The sequence below is a fragment of the Maylandia zebra genome, linkage group LG17, assembly GCF_041146795.1.
Source record: "Maylandia zebra isolate NMK-2024a linkage group LG17, Mzebra_GT3a, whole genome shotgun sequence".
Lineage (NCBI taxonomy): Eukaryota > Metazoa > Chordata > Actinopteri > Cichliformes > Cichlidae > Maylandia > Maylandia zebra.
In genome coordinates, this window is record NC_135183.1 from 29652863 (window position 1) to 29671990 (window position 19128).

Genomic DNA, 19128 nt, shown 5'->3' on the forward strand with positions numbered 1-19128 from the left:
TTTATCTGAATTCAGACACAATGACATGCACACACTCACTTAAACCACAAAATTGGCAGAGGTCATAAAAAAAGGGATCGTAATATATATACATAAAAAAACATCTGCACTGTGTTGTTATATAGACACACACCCTGGCCATCCCTCGAAGGTAGACACGGCAAACAGTGCCATCATGCCTTGTAGAACATCATCAAAGTTAAAGTCACTGTTCTCCCACACTCTTGGGGCTTTGTCAGGCTTCCCCACATCCCCGTCTTTATATGTGATGAAAGAACCTCTGTGGACGCAAACAGACATACACACACATAATGTAGTTAGACTGTAAGAAAAAAGATTAAGATGCCGTCTGCAGGGGGGATCTCTTACCTGCACTCTGCCTGAGTCTGCTTAGAGTTGTCGGTACAGTAGAAGAACTTGCCCTGATTGAAACACGAGACAATTTCTTAGTCAGAATTTTAAAAAAGGGTTCAAAAAGTACATTAACTAACTGATCATATTCCCTTTTTTTACCTTAAAGAGTTGCACTCCAATACAGGCGAACATGAACTGGAGTAACGTGGTGACGATGACGATGTTGCCAATAGTCCTGATGGCCACAAACACGCACTGCACTACATGCTGCAAAAAACCCACCAAATATAAGAGTGAGTGATAAGTCTATGCCTTTTTTTAGAGGACAGACAAGTGTTCATTGTGTGTATTTTTTATGCGTGACTATGTCAACCTTTAGTCCTTTGGCTCTGTTGATGGCCCTCAGTGGTCTAAGCACGCGCAGAACTCTCAGGATTTTTACAACATTAATTGCGCTGGACCTGTAGACACACATTTGATTAAACTACTGACCTGCCAATTTGATTGACCACATCTTACCATCTTAAAAAAATATATTTGTAATGTTGGAACAACACACACCATAAACTGCTTTCAGTAGAGTCTTTACTTTTAAACACAAACTGTGGAGGCTGATGCAACGAAAAGCTAATGAAATGACAAAAAATGGACAAAATACAATGGACAACTGAAATAAAAGTTCACAAGAAATTAAGAAAGATGACAAAAAACAGATACAGATACAAAAAGGAATTTAACACAGCCTTGATTTGTTTTTACATAAAATGTAAAACTGAAATTTTGTCACGGCTTAGAGTGGAGAGCACCGAGAGGCAGAAGTCGAAGGCAGGAGAAGTAACTGAAAGTGAGCAGTTTATTTGGCTGCTGAAAAATTGTACAAAATACAAAAAAGACCAAACAGGAACACAAGGAGGATGAAAAAACATGTAACACCATGGGAACACAAGAAGGTAAGAAAACAGACGCCATGACAAACAGAAAGGTCGGAGTATACATACACTGGGAACTGATTACATGATGGCACACAGCTAGGAAGAGGGGAGAGGTGCACCAGTCAGCAACAGGTAAAAACAATGAGGGAAAAAAAATAGAAAGTAAAACTGGATACAGAAGACTAACCTTCCAAGTAGAAGAGTAAAACGAAAAAAACGCCGAGATATGAAGACAAACACTAAACAAGGTGACAGAAACAGTGGGAACACAAAACAAAGACACCAACACAGACACGAAAAAGGAACTCAAAGAAACAATGGGGGTACTGTGAGCATGAAAAACAGGAACAAAAACCCAAGAACCCAGAACTCAACATCATGCATTTCATCATCTACACCAAACTACTGTTATTATTATTTTAACTAACGTCCCATAGCTGTGAAAGCATTCTTCCCAAGAAGACCAACGTGTATTATGTTACTAAATAAATAAATCTCTATGCCTAGCTAGTTGCTGTAATGTTGTTAATGTTATTTATTTTATAAACAGAAACTATTTAGCATACTTACTTTTTTAGACAGTTTAAAGCAAATAGACTTTGTTAATGTTACGAGTAGTTCTAGCATCAGTTATCAAGGGGTCACTTTCAAAAGCAGAAAGCATACAGTCACGTCCATAATTTGTCTGACAAAGACACAACTTTTTTTTTTAACTTTTTCTAAACTACCATAGTGGATTTAAATCAAGCTATTAAGATGTGAATAAATTTCCCCCTTTCAGCTTTAATTCAAGGTGATTTTACAAAAGTTTGCAATAACATTTCAGTAATTAAAGCCATTTTTTGATACCATTTTCAGAGAATCAAAAGTAATTGGACAATTAAATGACAAAGCACATTTTTAAATATATTTTTAAAGATCAATCTTAAAGAAATATCATCATACATCATGTTCCTTAGTTGTTTTTGTGGTATTTCAGCCCTTCGCAGTGTTTCTCCTATCTCTCTGATTTTTGAAAAAGTTTATTACCTTAGTTTATTTTGTTTTTAATGAGGGCCTCCTTCAATTGCACTGACATCTCTTTGAGCCTCATATTTAAAAATGCAACATTTTTTGCACTTCAGATATTATGTTTGGGTGTGTCATGAAATAAGAAAGGAACAGGCCATCAATGTTAGTCCACCAATTGTCCAATTGCTTTTGAGCATCTGAAAATAGGAGAGCGTATATGAAAATTGTTGTAATTCCTGAACCGTTCATGCAAAATTTTTGTAAAAACCCTTAAATTAAAGCTGAAAGTCTGCACTTTAATTGCATCTTGATTGTTTGATTTAAAATCCATTGTAATGGTTCACAGAGGCAAAAGTGCCAAAATTATGTCACTGTCTGACAAATTATGGACCTAACTGTAGCTCCTCAAAAACAGATATTAGTAACAGTGTATCTGTTACATAGTAATGCACATGAAACACATATAATATATGGACAAACACACATAATGAAACAACACGGATGGGCCAACATAAAGACACAGGCAGACATTTACAAGCAAACTACTGTGCTGTAAAAGAGTGTCACTACAAGCCAAAGGTCAAATGGTGTGACCTTTTTCAGGTAGAGCTTTAAAAGAAAGTGATTTACATACAAAGGAAAAAAAAGAATAAAATTAATACCATGACATTTTGAGTTGTACAGTAACTGTCTGGAAAGAGCTTTAGCATTAGTCCTTCTCTGATCTGAACCGGGCCTCTCTCAGCGTGATTATTTATACTTGAGCTGAGTTGGTCAAAGTCGCTTCCCTTTATTTAAAAAGCCAGTTTTTCAGATAAATGAAGGAAAAATACAAAAACGCTTTCCACTGTGTGACACAAGTACAAGGAAAAGAAGGTGTTTTCAAAATGTCAACATAAATAGATTTCAAGGAGTGACTTTCTTGATGGGTAAAGTTGTGATTTGGAGGGAAACAATACTCTGTGCTAACTTTGAAACAAAGAGTGAGAAACAAAAGAAAAAAATTACCCGCTGTGCAACTTTTTACAGAGAAATGTGGAAGTTAAAGGCACTTAAAGGTAGCTCGTGTGGAGTAGGATGTTATCGATCGCATATCACAGTCAAACCAACTGCTAGGTTATTCGTGGAAACATCAAATTATGTTAAAAGGCAATATTTTAACTGTCGGAGTCTGATGACAGGGATGAAGCACGCCATCCACCTGATGAAAAGGACTCTGACTAGCGATAAGAGAGCAAAAATAGATGAGGTCATCAGGTATTGTTTTGCTATAGTTCTGTCTTCTTAGCTGATGTAAGCCATATTTCATGCTGTCACATTATGAGGCTTACTCGGGGTGACAACACAAACAAGCAATCTGTCATATGTAGTGTATACAGTAGGAGTTTTTTTACATGCTTTTTTATGAGCGTTTTTTCACAGCTTCTCTACAACTTAGCCTATACTTAAAATGGGTTCTTATTTTGTAGGAGTAAAAATAAAAAAAACTACATCACAGAAGTGGTTTAGTTGATCATAACATCATTGCAGTTCTTTTAACTGTGATAAATAAAGAAAAATCCCACTCACTCGCTACTTTTAACAGGCAAAAACCACTAGATTCTAGCATTAGGGCGTCATTTCTATAACCCAGGAGAGTTGCATTTATCTAGAAATATGAGAACTGAATTTGACCTGCCCCCAAAATCCATGACAAAAAGTGAAAAAAAGAAGAACAAACTCATTAACATCAATTGGATATGAAATGCGACGAGAGTATTGGAAGACCCAGGATAATTTACTCAATGTAACACTTTTTCTGGGTAGAAACCAATTATGTTGCTGCTTGCAAAAGATGCATTCTGCAGTGGATCTGGCTCAAAAAGAACCGCATGTGTTCATTCGTTACAAGTTCAGTGTTATCCTACTCGACAAAACCATTCAGTGACAGATTTGGTTTTATTTGTTCTTGCTTTGGGTGAGTCTTCGACTAAACTCTCCAAGACTATAGGAATATCAAATCAAAAAAAGTGACAGCTTTACACGGTTCAGGTGACGGTCTGTTAAAGGGGTTATAACACGGACTAATATGGACTTACGTCGAGAAGTCTAGTCTATTAAGCATCAGAGACAGAAAGTGCAGTATAGAATATTAAACATCACAGCATTTCAATGAGTTATTTGCTGCAAGAAGAAGAGAACATTTTAATAAACATCACAAAGAGACAGCGGATTAGGAGTAATGAAGTGTGAACTTGTTATGAGAAGACAGAGAAGTGTAAAGCACGGAGCAATTTGCTAATAAAAACGTTTTTTTTTTCCGACTTAGGCACTTGATTTGTGTCTCACGCAGTAGTCACAATTTGTGTGATTATATACGAGACAATAACACAAATGCGTGTTTAATGATATTTGGAAAATGTTAGTAATATCGGTGAACAAAAGCTTACAACGTGACTGGATCAGGTATAACACATGCACCATAAAACATCGTACTGTACTCACTGTATTCCAGAGGAGATGAGGGACACGCTGACCACCACCAAGTCCAGGATGTTAAAATAGTTTCTACAGAAAGAACCTTTGTGGAGGAAGGCGCCATAGGCTGTCATCTGCAGGGGTCAAAGTTCTGATTATTACCTTTTACCACGAGCAGCAATATTTTAAAAGGGTTTAATGCTAGCTTACCAGAAACAACACTATATTACCACATCTACAGTTTGCCTATCTATACATCTAAATCCAGTAAATAATTTTTGGTAAGCACATGAACCAGCTTGTAATGATTAAATATTATTTGACAGCCAAATGTTAATTTTAGCAAAGAAAAAAAAAAGAAACTGAATGAACAGTGAATGAATGCTTTAGTGTGCATCACAAACATTAAATACTACCTTAAGAATGATCTCGATGGTGAAGAGTCCAGTAAACACATGATCTGCATAGCCCAGGATCTGAAAATAAATACAACACTGTATTTTAACTGGACTTGGACTACCCCTGCCCGACACGCAAAGGCTTTCTGAATGAACAGAGATCAAAGTTGTTACACTGTTTCATTTGCCATGACAAAGTTCTTAATGAACCAAGATTGTTTAACATTTCACAAAGCAAAGCTGAATGAATTCAGAAATGCTCATGACTCTCTTAAGGCCACAGTATACACGCTGTAATGGTCGCTTCACTGACCACTGCAAGTGATTTTAACAGAAACCCGTATTTACACCTGCCGTTACAGTGCAGGAAGGTGCTGCGGTATTCTTCTGAAGGATAGGTGTTGCCACTCAGACAGTATCACCACACAAGTACTAATGTAGGAGGAGAAGAAATCAAAACCGGATGTTTTCAAACTGTATATCTGTATGTGTCTGAGCTCCTGTGCTGGAATATTATTAAAATGCCTCTAAAAAAACGACACGGCCGCTCAACTCAGCTGCGGTGGCTGTGGCGCAATCCGATTTACAAAAATCCAGAGATGTACGACTAGCCGATGCGCCACTCACGACCCAAACACAGCATTAGAAGGCACTTTTTTTAGGTTCATAGTCTGTACATAAACGATGGCAGTAGCTACTGGGCCTGAAAAGATGGCGAACTCTTGTGCTCATCCATTGTATAGAAGTAAATTTTTATACAGAAGATAAAAAAAAACAAGATAGAAACAGTCAAAATGCTCATCTAGAGGCTTCAGAACATCAGTCTACAAACCAGTTGGTGATGTCCACTGCCTATATACAATCTATTTGTGCCCCATTAGCAGAAGCACTCTTGAAGCCCTAAACTTGGTAAAATGTGTGGTAAAACTTGGCAATGAATGTGTGCTTCTTTTTGGGAAAAAGCAGGACTTACGGTCAGCTGCAGCATAACATAAATGACTCCACAACTTACTGAAATAATGATAATGTTCAGGTCCAAATGAACTAAAATAGAAATGCTGGAAAAGCTGAAAAACAGGTTTTTTGATTTCATTACTGTTTCAGACTAAGGTTAATTGGTTTAGACTAATAGAATATATAATAGGATCCTACACCAAAGCAAGGGAAAATATAATAAAACAGATCTTTATTGGCCTCTGAGGAATACGTCTCACTGACTGAGACAGGAAACTGTGCACAAAAACAGATACAGCAGCACACATGGTGTTTACATTAGACTACAGCTCCATTACAGTCATAAACACCACATTAATTTACGAACAACGGGCTGATGTCACACAGCGAGTACAATTGCAGATATATCCTTCGTATACTGCAAAGTAACTGAAAATGTTGCGGTTTCACAGCTCGCCTTGAGGCTAAACACGAAGTCTCCGCTGCTGCATACGAATTAAAAGACACAACTTCTTACACATTGTCAAAACAGACTGTGCAAACACTAAAACAGTAAATACATTCATTTCTTGATTAAATGTTGACATTTAGCAAAACAAACACAAAAAACACCCTCATAAATATATTTTCACACTGTATGTGTACAAAATGATACAATAACTACTCATTTTTCTTTTTGGCTAATAAAACAGTTTAAAAGAGCGCAAAGCTTAAGAGGCGTTTCATATCTTCTTAACATGAAGTTAGTAACAGTTACAGTGCTCGAGACGAAATCTCATTAAGTGTAACGGGCCACTCACAATAAGCTTTGGTTCCTCTATAGCTATAATCCATTTAGGTCAGAATGAGTGTGCGTGTGGGCATCTAATTATGGCTACTGTGCCTTACTGTACATCCGGCATTGTATGTCTTTATATACTTTATTTATATTGTTATATATGGGTTTTTTTTTATGCTTACAGGTGGCTGTGGCTCAGGCAGTAGAGCTGGTCGTCCAGTAATCATAAGGTTGTTAGATATACTGCCGAAATACTGCTGTGGATACTGAACCCTGATTTGCCCCAGATTCATTAATTGAAGTGTGAGAGTGTGTGTGAATGTTAGATAAAAGTGCTTAAGTATAAAAGCAGTCTATGAATGCGCTCGAATCGAGTAGACGGGCGTTATATCACTTATATGCTACCTTATTTCTGAAGGAGTCATTTTTGACAGGGTCTTCTGCCGCTAGACTGATGCTGCTGAGCAGGATGAAGAAGAGGATGAGGTTGGTGAAGATGTTGTGGTTGACGACCTTATGGCAGAGAACCCTGAACCTAAAAAAACAAAGTTCAAGCGAGAAAGAAAGCAAAATGTTTTCATCTAGTCTCTTTAAAGGAAAAGGATGCCAAAACGAATGCAGCAGAAGCTGACTGAAATATTGGGCGGAGAAAATGAAGTTGGAGAGGAAGATTACTTGTTGGTGTGGCTGAAGATAAAGAAAGCTCGGGCCTCAGGCATGGGGACAGCCTTCTCCTTCAGCTGAATGTCAGAGAGGGGCCGTGGCCTCGGGCCCACAGGCATCTCTGGCTCATCATCGTCTTCATCTCCTGATTAGGAGGAACGGGAAAGAGGAGAGTAAGATAAAGAAGGAATATAATGTTATAATAACAAAGTCTTTTATAATAACAAAGACAAAATTCTCAATGAAACCACCTCTTACCTTATACCTATAGGAACACATAATATTTATGGCTGTGGTGTGTGTTACCTATATAATCATTGGCGGGATATGGATTCTTCTCTTCGCTCTCATCCCCACAGCAGTCATCCATGTTAATCTGACACGGAGAAGTATGAGATTTCATTCATTTTTTCTCACTCCTTTGAACACACACACATATTCTCACTGAGTCTTTGTGTGTCTCCATGTACCTTTGTAGCAGTGTTGGTCTCCCCATCAGAAGTAATGGACTTCAGCTCTATTTTCTCCTTCTTCTCTTCCTCCAGAGGCGGCTTCTCATTTTCATGACGCTTCTCTGGACTGCCAAGCCTGGAGAAGGAGAGAGAACAAGAAGATCCTCAACTCTAGCATCTTCCCTTCTCCATACATAAATTAACATCAGAGGGACAACATAAAGACGTGTAATTATAGGGGGTATTTTCTCAGCTGTGAGGAAAATTACAATTTTCTGTTGCACCTTTTCCATAGATTAATACAGATTGCAACTAAGCAGAATACATTTTTATGATTTGTGCTAAAGAACACTTTCTTTCTCAGCTGCACTTTAAACTCAACTTTGATCTTTGCTGGGAATTAATCTTTGCAATGACACTGAAAAAAATAATAAACTGTTGTAGAGAAAAGCCAAATAATATATTTGTATTCTATGTATGAAAAAGCAATTTTAGTGGTTTAATTCAAGCTTCTAGTGTCAGCATCCTTATTCACCTTGAGAAATAATAGGCTATCCAAGATGCTGCAAGCTAATGTTTTCCCTGGGTGCTGTTTGGATTGGCCGGGTCTCAACATCTCCCTCTATCCCTTTACAATTTTTTGTCTGACTGCCTCCATTCAGTTTTCTGCTTTACCTGGCCAGTTTTTTCCTCTCCTTCTCCTCCTCTTCCTCTTTCTGGGCTGATGTCAGGCTCTCGGCGTCTGCCAGATTGTCTACAGCAATGGCCAAGAAGACATTCAGCAGGATATCTGTTCAGAGGGGTGATGTTAAGGATGTTGCTGACCCATCAGATCACAAACAAAGCTGGCTATAAACAGGTGGCAACCCCTGGGGCTAAAAAAGGAAGCCAAAACCTACAGTTACTGTAATGACCACTTGAAGCTTGGGTTAAAAAGTGAGTTTTGTTTTGTTTTTTGTTTTGTTTTTTGCTTTGTTTTATTCTTTGCTTTGAGCCCTGTGTACAGGAGCTGCATGCTAAAACATCTTTTGTTAAAAGGGTTGGCGTAATAAGCATATGCTTCAGCCAGTACCTTTTGATTAGCCTTGTCTTGTGCTTTCTTGCTTTGTGGTAATCTTTTTTCTTTATTCACTTTATTTGAATGCTAATCAATAAATCAAAAAAAAATATCAGTTAATGTTCATAGACTGTTATGTTGAAGTGATCAGATAAACAGCATTCAAAACCAATGAATGCAGACTCCAAAGCCAAATGACTAATCCTGCACTGGCTTTGGATTCAGCAGGCTAAGCTGATGAATAGTAACAATTTAATCTGAAAAACACATTTTTAACTACTCTGTACTTTTAAGTACAGACGCTCAGTGGCCCGCACTAAAATCTTTTAGCTTTAGGGAAAGCATCTGCATGCAAAATGTGTTCTTTTCCCCTGCAACTGCATCTTAACAAGGGGTTAGATATCAGATGTGACTCAGTGATTCAAATCACAATCAGCAACACCAGTATCCATTTGATGACAGGATTAAAGATTGTCAGAAAACAAATTTGACTGTCAGTTACTGGATCTGATTCACCATGTTTTTATTTTGAAATTCTACATGTATAAGCATCACGCCCGCATGTCCTGGGTTACTGGTGTAGCTATTCCATGTATTTGTATTTACATAGCACCAACATCTAAAAGGACCTGACATTATAATAGAAAGACTCTGCAACAATCTAGAACAACCAAAAGATTCCCTATGAGCAAGTGCTTTGTGACAATGGGGACCTCCTGTTGTGGTAGGATACAGTTTCCGCAGATGAAGAGGATGATGAAGTAGATGCAAACTAGCATGCCAGGAAAAGCTGGACCACCGTACGCCATGATACCATCATACATCACAGAGTTCCAGTCCTCTCCGGTCAGGATCTGTAGAGACAGAAGACAGTAAACAAAATCTTATAAAAATTTATTTTCATTTAAAAGAAGCCTCAGCCTCGTGATAGTGACAGATTACATTTAATTAAGCAACATTATAAAATTTACACTTTTTGTATCATTCAAGGACAAAGGTAAGGTGACAATGGAGGCCGGACACACTTCACGAGAAAAAGTGGAGCATGATTACCTGAAACACAGTGAGCAGAGACTGGGGGAAGTTGTCAAACGTGCTTCGTCTGGTCTCGTCAAAGTTGAATTTTCCCCCAAACAGCTGCATGCCCAGCAGGGAGAAGATGATGATGAAGAGGAACAGCAGGAGCAGCAGGGAAGCGATGGAGCGGACAGAGTTCAGCAGGGATGCCACCAGGTTGGACAAAGAGTTCCAATATCTAAAGGAAGAGAAATTTAGTTGAAATGGTAGTCTTGTTATAATATATTTGGTAGGTTGACTGTTTTGATTTCTTTATAGTTTAGAAGTGACTAGAAGGGAGTCTGATAGTTTCTGTTTCAGTTTAACAGTGCTGCCGGAGTTTCCTGCTAAGAAGTTTATGTTTTGCCATCCTGGATTCATGATTTAGTGTTTCAGTTGTAGGATTGAACTTTTCAGTGTTTCCTTTATTGTTTTTTTCCCTCTGTTCTGTGTTTCTGTTTTATGTGTTTGCCCTCCAGAGTTCCTTTGTCTCTGTCTTCATGTTAATGTGACCGTCGTATCGTATGTATATATCTAATGTATATCTCATGCACATATCTTTCTTTCTACATAGCACTTTAATTCTTATTGTTTGCACTGAAGCACCGCAGCAAATTCCTAATGTTGTAAACCTCAACATCTGGCAATAAACCCATTCTGATTCTGATTCTGATTCTGATCTCTGTGAGTGTTTTGGTTACTCCGTTTTCAAGTGGGTGTTTTTGTGCGTCCTGTGTATGTTTTTCTTCCAATCTGCCTTTCTGCCATTGTCTTTACCTGTGTGTGGGTGTTTTACCCTCCTGTTATTCATTTCCTAATTAGCCCTTTGTGTATAAATAGTCCAGTCTTTGTCACAGTGTGTTCTCTGTGTGTAGCCTTTGCATGTTTTGTTGTGCTGATTTTTTGTTCTTAGACCTTGTTAATTTTTACTCCTGTTTACATATATTGAAAGCTACTATTGAAAACTTTGCTTTGTTATTAAGGTTTCTTTCTGAAATCCTGTATTTGGATCCTCACCCCTATGCTTCCCAAACCTTGACAAGTCTAAAAAGCCAATATACAATCACTGGACTGTATTTGGTACACCTGTTAAACTGATTAATGCAGTGACTTAAGTGACTTTGAATGTGGCATAGTTGTTGGTGTCAGCCTGGTCTGATGAGCTTTGATTTATGGTGCGACATTCAGATGGTCGAGTCAGCATTTGGCATAAACAACATGAAAGCATAGATCCATCCTTCCTTGAATCCAGTCCAATACCTGGCTGTTGTTGCTGTCCATCTCTTTATGACCACAGTGTCTTCTGACGACTGCTTCTAGTAGGATAAGGCGCCACGTCACAAAGCTCAAATCATTTCCCACTGCTTTCCTAATCTTGACAATACGTTAACTGGACTCTATTAGCCTCAAAAGTCACTAAAGCTCAATCCAATAGCGCTCGTTTGGGATGTGGTGGACGGGATGTGTAGCTGACAAATGCTATCGTGTCAACATGGACCAAAATCTCTGAGGAACGTTTCCAGCACAGCGCTGAATCTATGCTTTGAAGAATTACAGCAGTTCTCAAGGGAAAACTGCATCCAACCCGTTATAACGAGGTGTACCTAATGAAGCGGTCAATGAGTGTATGTAAACTAGTCACAATAGGAAATTCTCACTAAATGATTACTGTGGCAAAATAAAATCCAAGTTTGTTTGTTGTTTTTGGTAATTGCATCACAGACCTATTGTAACCTGTTAGTTCTTCATCCTCTGTTTCCGCTTTGCTGAATGCAAAATTAAGGCTCCACTGGTATAGAAACACTGTAAAACGGGGCAGTGTTAGCTCAGTAGGTAGAGTGGTGGCCCCATGATTGGAAGGTTGGGGGTTCGAATCCACTGAACGGCTACCCTGAGGTACCCCTGAGCAAGGTACCGTACCTACACACTGCTCCCTGGGTGCCCATGGCTGCCCACTACTTCACTGAGTGAATGGGTTAAATGCAGAGAGGAATTTGCCCACGGGGATCAATAAAGTATATATTATTATTATTAAAAAGATGTTACTTTATGTTCAGTATAGCATTAGGTATCTGGGTGAGTATCTTGCCTGTTGGAGGACTGAAGGAATAACTTCTGCTTATCAAATGCATATGCTTTAAGGTCTACACTAACCTGGTTATTTTGAAGATTCGGAGTAAGCGTACACAACGTAACACAGAGATGCCAAGAGGAGACATGATTTTTGTTTCCACCAGAATGGTTTCAAGGATCCCTCCACATACTACGAAGCTGTCGAACCGATTGAAGAGTGAAACAAAGTAGGCCTGTGAGGAGCAAAACGCAGACGTTAAAGGTAGAAAAAAGGGTAGAATGTGGTCAATGTTAACACAAAACAGTGATACAGTGTCCTACCTGCAGGCCCAGACTGTACATCTTCAACAGCATCTCACCAGTAAAGAGTGCTAGCAAAACCTTATTGGCTATGTCTGGGGAGGGAAATAAAGGGGGAGTAAAATTAGTGTGGGATGAAAATATAATGCCAAAGAAAGTAATTGCACAGAGGTCAATAATTAAGCCCAGATCAGACATATTACTGTTTTGTGTGCATGTGTGTGGGTTGAGCAATGTACCTTGTACATCAGTTAGCCACTGAGGCTGCTGGTGATGTTCAGAGGCAATGGTCAGAGTGTTGAGGAAAACCAGGAAAATGACCAGCCAATAGAAAACTTGTGATTTGACTGCTGCCCGGCATTTCCTTCGACACAGCCTGTTCCACCTCCGAGAGTAGCGGCTGAGAAGGAAGAAGCAGAGATAATAAGTTGGGAAAAGGTGGGAGAGAAAAGAGAGGTAGGAGGATGGGACAGAGAATGGTGGGAAAAGGGAAAGATGAAGGAAGAGAAAAGGACCCACGAGCAATAGGATAAACCAAGAAAAATAATCAAAAGAAAGAAACGAATGGTGAAAAACAAATAGAGGAAGTGGAAGAAGGACAAGAAAGAGTCAATTAGGTTTTCTACAAAACAGTGATGACATCACGCCTCGGTCTGTGGTCGAGGGTTAGTCATCCTCAAAGGCGTTTCACAGAAAGGAGAAACCAGTACAAAGAGCTGTGCTGGAGCATGAGATATGCACTGTTTGAAAAAAAAAAAGAACATTTGCGCTCTAAAAATGATCGAAGGGGCAAATTTAAAGTGAAATATGTTGTATTGTGTCTCACAACACAAAGGAAAACAATGCTTTAAAAAGAGAAGTAGCTCATTTTAGGATGCCAACCCCCTTTTTTTTTTTAAATTTAGTGATTTTAATATCTTCCTCTATGCTGTGGTCAGGTCTTTTGCACCTTGAATGCTCTCTCATGTTGGAAATTAAAGTCATTGTTTCTGATAATTGCTAGCGTTAAACTTCGCAGTCACATCTGTGTGGAAAAACTCCACTCAAAGGGTGTTTCGACGCTCATATACTGATAAGGTGTCGACTGTAATTTCATAATTGTCCTATTCTGGTCAAGTGACATCAAAAACACTAACGAAGAGCAGCTTGTGGTCTTGTTGGCCTACAGGTGGAAAAGTAGTGACGCATGAATTTCACTTAAGATTTTCACATAATTTCAATAGCCTAGACACTGATTATATATTTATGGAATGAATTGCTTTAAAAAAGAACGAGCAATTAATTGTTTTTTCTCCAAATAAACACTGTAAGTCACTTTGTCATGATTTTGTACACATGTGGGTGTCTTTGCATTATGCGTACTTGACCCATTTGTCAACCGCAGCAAACATGCAAGAGGATTTTTCATCCAATTGTGACTCCTCTAATTAAAACAGATCAACACAGCCCACCAGAGAATCTTCTCCCTCTGCCTATATATGTTGCATCAGTCTTCTGTTTAAATGTGCGTGAGTGCTTTTTATAGTCACTTATGGCACACACTGGCTTCTGCCATGATGCTCACACTGAATTTTACATGAGACACACTCACAACACAAGCAGGCATGCATCGTTACGCTACAGTTTTTTATCGTGTCCGTGACTCCAATTCAAGAAACATTAGTGTTTTTCAAATACTTTGTGTACAGAGGGATAGTTAGTTCGTTGTCTCATCCCCGCTATGGAGATATCAGTGGAAGAATTTGGACCATTTTATGGAATGGTTGGAAATTTTTGAGAATTCCTTGATAATGCTCATTGTTTCAAGTAGTGATGAATATGGATTTTGCATGAAAAGTCAAATGTCGTGTGCATAAAGATTAATCTTGAGGTTATTATTAGATGTTGGGATTCAGATGATATTTTTATTTTGACAGATACTGTAGGCGCTATGAGTGGCTCAATTAAAAAAGAAAAAAGAAGACTGATGGTGATGGGCATCTTTGCCTAGTACCCCTGTTTCGTGTGTCATTTTGTGAGATTATTCCATTCGTAGTGCCAGTGGCTAATGATGTGGTATACAGAAGTTATAGAATGATTCAATAAATCCAAAGTTTACCTTATCAAAAGCTTTTTCTCCATCACTGTAACAACAACTTATTGTTCTCGCAATTAAATTAAATAGTCTAAGTGTATTATTTGAGGAGTAAAGTGGTCCCTCGCTATAACACAGTTCACCTTTCGCGACATCGCTGATTCACGGATTTTTTGTGTGTGCAATTTTTCATGGTTTTTGGGGTTATTTTTTTTGGTTTGTTTGTTTTTTGTTTTTTTGACAGCGCATTGTGTTCTGCGTCCTGATGGGCTGTAGACCACTGTCAATCAATCTTGTGTGGGTCTTCTGTACAGTACAGAATGCGTTCAGCTTGTCAAATTGTTTGTACGTTTTCTCCCCAACAAACACAACAATGTCAACGAAATGCTTTGCACCGTCAAAGGCAACCGCGGGTGCCTTTGGTTTCATTCTGTAATACTGGACATATTTTTTCTACAAAGGTTTGAACTTTGAGGGTCTATAAATAAGAGTGAAAAGTGTGAAAAAGTTCATGCCTGTCTGAGAACAGTGTGTAAAGTGTGTAGTGAGGGGTTTTACAGCCTCAAAACATCTCTATATATAATTGTAATTATATAATTGTAAAAAATAAAGTTGACCAATTAAATAGCACAGCATTAGAGACATTAGAGCAGGTGAATTAAGAGACTATGGTAAACAACATGTACTAACCTGAACTTGGATTTGGAGATCCTAATTCTGGAACACAGAAAACAGAATGGATTATACATACACACATAACACACATATAGACAGGTGCACATGAAAGGGGTGATTTGAGAGGGATAAAGGGGAATAGCTTCCCTTATTATCACAAATGTCTTGGCATATGTTTCTTGATCAACCTCAAACATTCCCCGATACGCAAGCACAAAAACTGCTGATTCTCTCCACAGGATGATCAAAGAACATATCTGCTTTTAACAAAAAAAAAAAACGGCCTGTCCATTTTTATGCACCCACTGGGAACAGATTTTGGGTACAATATAACAAAATGCACTTTGCCGTTATATTTCCTGCTTTTCTCTTGAACAAATCACCCCCAAACACACATACAGTGGCATCCAGTCAAAAGAAAGCAAACTGCGAGTTTGAATTTCCTTCAATCAATCCTGGTGTGAAAAAGAAACGTCATTTATTATTGTAACAAAATGTCTGTTGATTGTTCACCACTGTAACGGGAAAAAGTACAACATGGATAACTGAGGACAAGAGATTATGGAAGACATTTTGAGAGAAGAGTCCCCATGGTGGAAAATTTTAATCTAAAAAATAAAACTAAAAAAAAAAAAAAAGAATCACTCAATTTATGACTTTAAATATTTAATTTGATCACAAATCTGTGGGGATGCTGAATGACCACGATTAGTTTAACTATATCCACATTTTTTAAAACTTCTCTTGGATTGTTTTCACTGACTACTCTGATGTTGGTAAAAGCAGATAAATAAACCGACGAGCTCACTGACCGAAGCAATGAAATGTTTTCACTGACTGACTGAACAAAAGACTAAACTGACTGACTGGATATGGGAGCTGACAGGACACACATCTCTTGTCTTCATGTGTCCGTCTTGATTACGAGACCAGTGGGTGCTAAAGTAGCTTGTACTGTGAGGAACAGCTCCATGCCGATGTGAAGAAGAACTGACATACTCTGAAGTCTTTCCTCCGGAATACTGGGAGGAATGCTCCATGTCAAATTTGTTGAAATCTCACAGAGAAAGAATAAGGGGCTATATTTCTAGTCCTGACACGGGTACACTACATATCATTCTCTGGATATGTAAATTTAAATTAAACGTTATGAATGGTAACACCAAGGGCATTACTGATCGCCAAGAAAACAACATAATAAAGCAAATATTATGTCATTTATTTCCTAAATATTCTGACCCGTCTAATCCTCAGCATGTCAGCTAATGCGGTTTGGTTAAAACTGCTGGAGTAGCAGAACTCCTGAGTCTATAAATATAGTTTAAAATATATAAACATAGTCCAAGATTAAAAAAAGAAACCAAATCAGCAAATGAAAGTTCAAGCAAGATATAAATGACTTTAGCTACGGCCACTTACACTATGTGGTCAAAAGTATTTGGCCACACATCTTAATCTCTGAATTAAAAGCACCTAGCCATGCAGGTTGCCTTTAAAACATTTGTGAAAGAATGGTTATTCTAAAGAGATCACTGAATTCAACCATGGTACCATAATAGAAAGCCACTGTTGCAACAAGTGAGCTTGTAAAATTTCTTTCTTTCTAGATATTTCACATTGAACTAAAAGTGGTGTTATTGCAAACTGGGAGAATTTAGAAACTGCAGCCATAAAGCGGCAGACCATGAACGAGTGCGGAGGTGTGTAGTGTGCAAAAGTCACCAACACCCTGCTGACTCAACACTTGCAGAATTCCAAACCTCCTCTGGCATTAAAATCAGTACAGATACTGTACACTTGGAGCTTCATGGCATGGATGTCCATAGCCTGTAATGCCTGGGATGAGGATGTATTGCAATACATCATCTTTATTACACTGACTGGCAACGTGAGTAGTTGGAAAAACCGTTACGTAGCCAATAATAATATTTAATTAAAAAAAAAAACGTAATCCAGAACTGCATGTCCTCAAAGGTTAGTGGTGACTAAAGTGAGGCAACATAGCCAATCAAATAATTGTCTAATTACTAATTTTAGTAAAGGAAAGAGACATCTGTGTTCTTGAACAAAAGAGCAGAACCTTTTTACTACTTTATGACAACAAAGAAAAAGAAACTGTGAAAAAGAAAAAAAGTAATGTCGTGAAATGTAATAGAAAATTAGTTTACTTACAAAATTAATTTGTAAGTATCAAATTGCTGGTTTCTTATTTATTTGGCATTTCATTATTCCATGTTTCATTTCTGGTTCCAGCTTAAGCCTCACATATAACATACCCTTTTATTTTTTTTTATTTTAGCCTGACAGATCACAAATAAACACATACAACATAACAAAGATGAAATAACAGATGGACAGTGAGACTACAGATAAACAACAGTGTGCCATCCACGTGTGCCAACTAGCCTTATCGCTCCTGCGGTTGAGAGTGAATCAGTTTAAATTTAAGATTAAAGTTTCTGTGTAATGCATTTCTGCTCGTGAGCAAGTTTTTTATGCAGGTGTGTTTGCATGTGTGTACTGAAATAAGTCCGCTGGGGTCGCGGCCCCTGTGCTGTCTTGTGTCTAAGAAAGAAAGCAACACATTTGTTTGAATAATGTAAAAAATGAAAGCAGAGCGCGAAGCGGGAATGAATGAGTCAGCTGTTTGTGAGCTCCCACAGGGGCGGAAGAAAGCACTTCAACAGCTAACACAGAAAAGTGGGTAGAGAGGGAGAGAACGGAAACTCAGAGAGAGATGAAAGAAAAAATAAAGACGGAATACTATTAGATGTAGTTAGGATGTCTTGCTTTTCAAAATTCATTAGCTCCCAAGCAATGATTGGCTTTGTCCTTGTACCATGTGTAGCAGTTGTGTGCACTCACTACCCAACTAGATAAACTTAAAAACTGTGTTCAAATGATAAACCTCTAGTTCGCAAACTGATAGCAATAGCACATTTATAATTGTGATATGAGGAAAACAACCATAAAACGAGATTAAAATCATTTTTTAACTGGAACTGCGATCTAGCAACTAGTTTTTGCTCCCTCAATTTGCTTGCTTAGCAACAGTTTGCCAAAAGAAAGTGGAAAAAAGGGCAGTTGGCACAGCACTACTAATAAACTAGCAAGTTAAAAAAAAAAAAAAAAAAAAACACTTCCAGGAGCAGCTCTGATTAGTTCCCCTTCAGATCGATCCAATTTTACTCTAACAGAACTTTATCCATGTGGAATATATTGACAGCTTTGTGCTACTGTAGTCTAACAGACTTGTGAGATCAGTAAAGTATATAAGCAATCTGAGGCAATTCTTCCATGCACAATACTGCAGGATGCAATCTGTCCTTAAACCTGACAAAAGATGGGTGAGAAAGCTGAGGAAAAGAAGGAGGAGAAAAGGTGTGTCTGTGAAAGACGGTGAGATACTTACGCCAGCCGGGTACAGCAGGTCTCACCCTCTACGTCTCCCCCGGGGGCGTTGTCTGTGTTGACGGATTCATTCTCGCTGGCTGGCATGCTCACTGAGAGACAGAGATGAGCAGCAGCAGAGAAAGGGGAAAAAAATTGACAGATGTGGAGAGAAACAGAAAGAGAGATGAATTAACCAGAAGGAGAAATGGGTCGGACATCATAATTATGCAACGGAAAACACTGTAGAATTTTACAGGTGCAAGACAACACACTTGAGAGCTACAAAGTGCAACCAGTGTTCAGGTAGCGAGGAGCACTGGACACTTGGTTGGTGTTAAACATTTGATCTTTATCGGAGTTATCTTGCACCAGCATACAAGCTAATTAAAACCACTGTTGAAGTATAGGAATGAAAAAGTCAGCATTATTCAATCCTGCTAATTAAGGCACACGGCTATACACATACCCTAGAGTCAATAAAACCATTCCCAAATTTTGCAC

The 19128-nt window shown here is 38.4% G+C and overlaps 1 protein-coding gene across 5 annotated transcripts in view; it reads right to left on the reverse strand.

Moving 5' to 3' along the window:
• cacna1c (calcium channel, voltage-dependent, L type, alpha 1C subunit) overlaps positions 1 to 19128 on the reverse strand; it is a 222474-nt gene that overhangs the window by 36597 nt on the left and 166749 nt on the right. For 2 of the 5 annotated variants that reach the window (XM_076875492.1, XM_076875491.1), the window contains exons 11-29: positions 18647 to 18737; positions 15250 to 15276; positions 12725 to 12885; positions 12507 to 12580; positions 12267 to 12418; positions 10110 to 10311; positions 9790 to 9910; positions 8675 to 8789; positions 8018 to 8135; positions 7854 to 7923; positions 7560 to 7692; positions 7290 to 7419; positions 5171 to 5230; positions 4782 to 4888; positions 916 to 981; positions 728 to 815; positions 514 to 621; positions 370 to 422; positions 134 to 280 (exon numbers count right to left, since the gene is read on the reverse strand). In XM_076875492.1, coding sequence (XP_076731607.1) covers positions 134 to 280; positions 370 to 422; positions 514 to 621; positions 728 to 815; positions 916 to 981; positions 4782 to 4888; positions 5171 to 5230; positions 7290 to 7419; positions 7560 to 7692; positions 7854 to 7923; positions 8018 to 8135; positions 8675 to 8789; positions 9790 to 9910; positions 10110 to 10311; positions 12267 to 12418; positions 12507 to 12580; positions 12725 to 12885; positions 15250 to 15276; positions 18647 to 18737 — 2023 coding nt within the window. Of the gene's footprint in view, positions 1 to 133; positions 281 to 369; positions 423 to 513; positions 622 to 727; positions 816 to 915; positions 982 to 4375; positions 4391 to 4781; positions 4889 to 5170; positions 5231 to 7289; positions 7420 to 7559; positions 7693 to 7853; positions 7924 to 8017; positions 8136 to 8674; positions 8790 to 9789; positions 9911 to 10109; positions 10312 to 12266; positions 12419 to 12506; positions 12581 to 12724; positions 12886 to 15249; positions 15277 to 18646; positions 18738 to 19128 lie in introns of all 5 variants that reach the window. The other 3 variants (XM_076875493.1, XM_012918362.4, XM_076875490.1) reach the window with 2 other exon arrangements.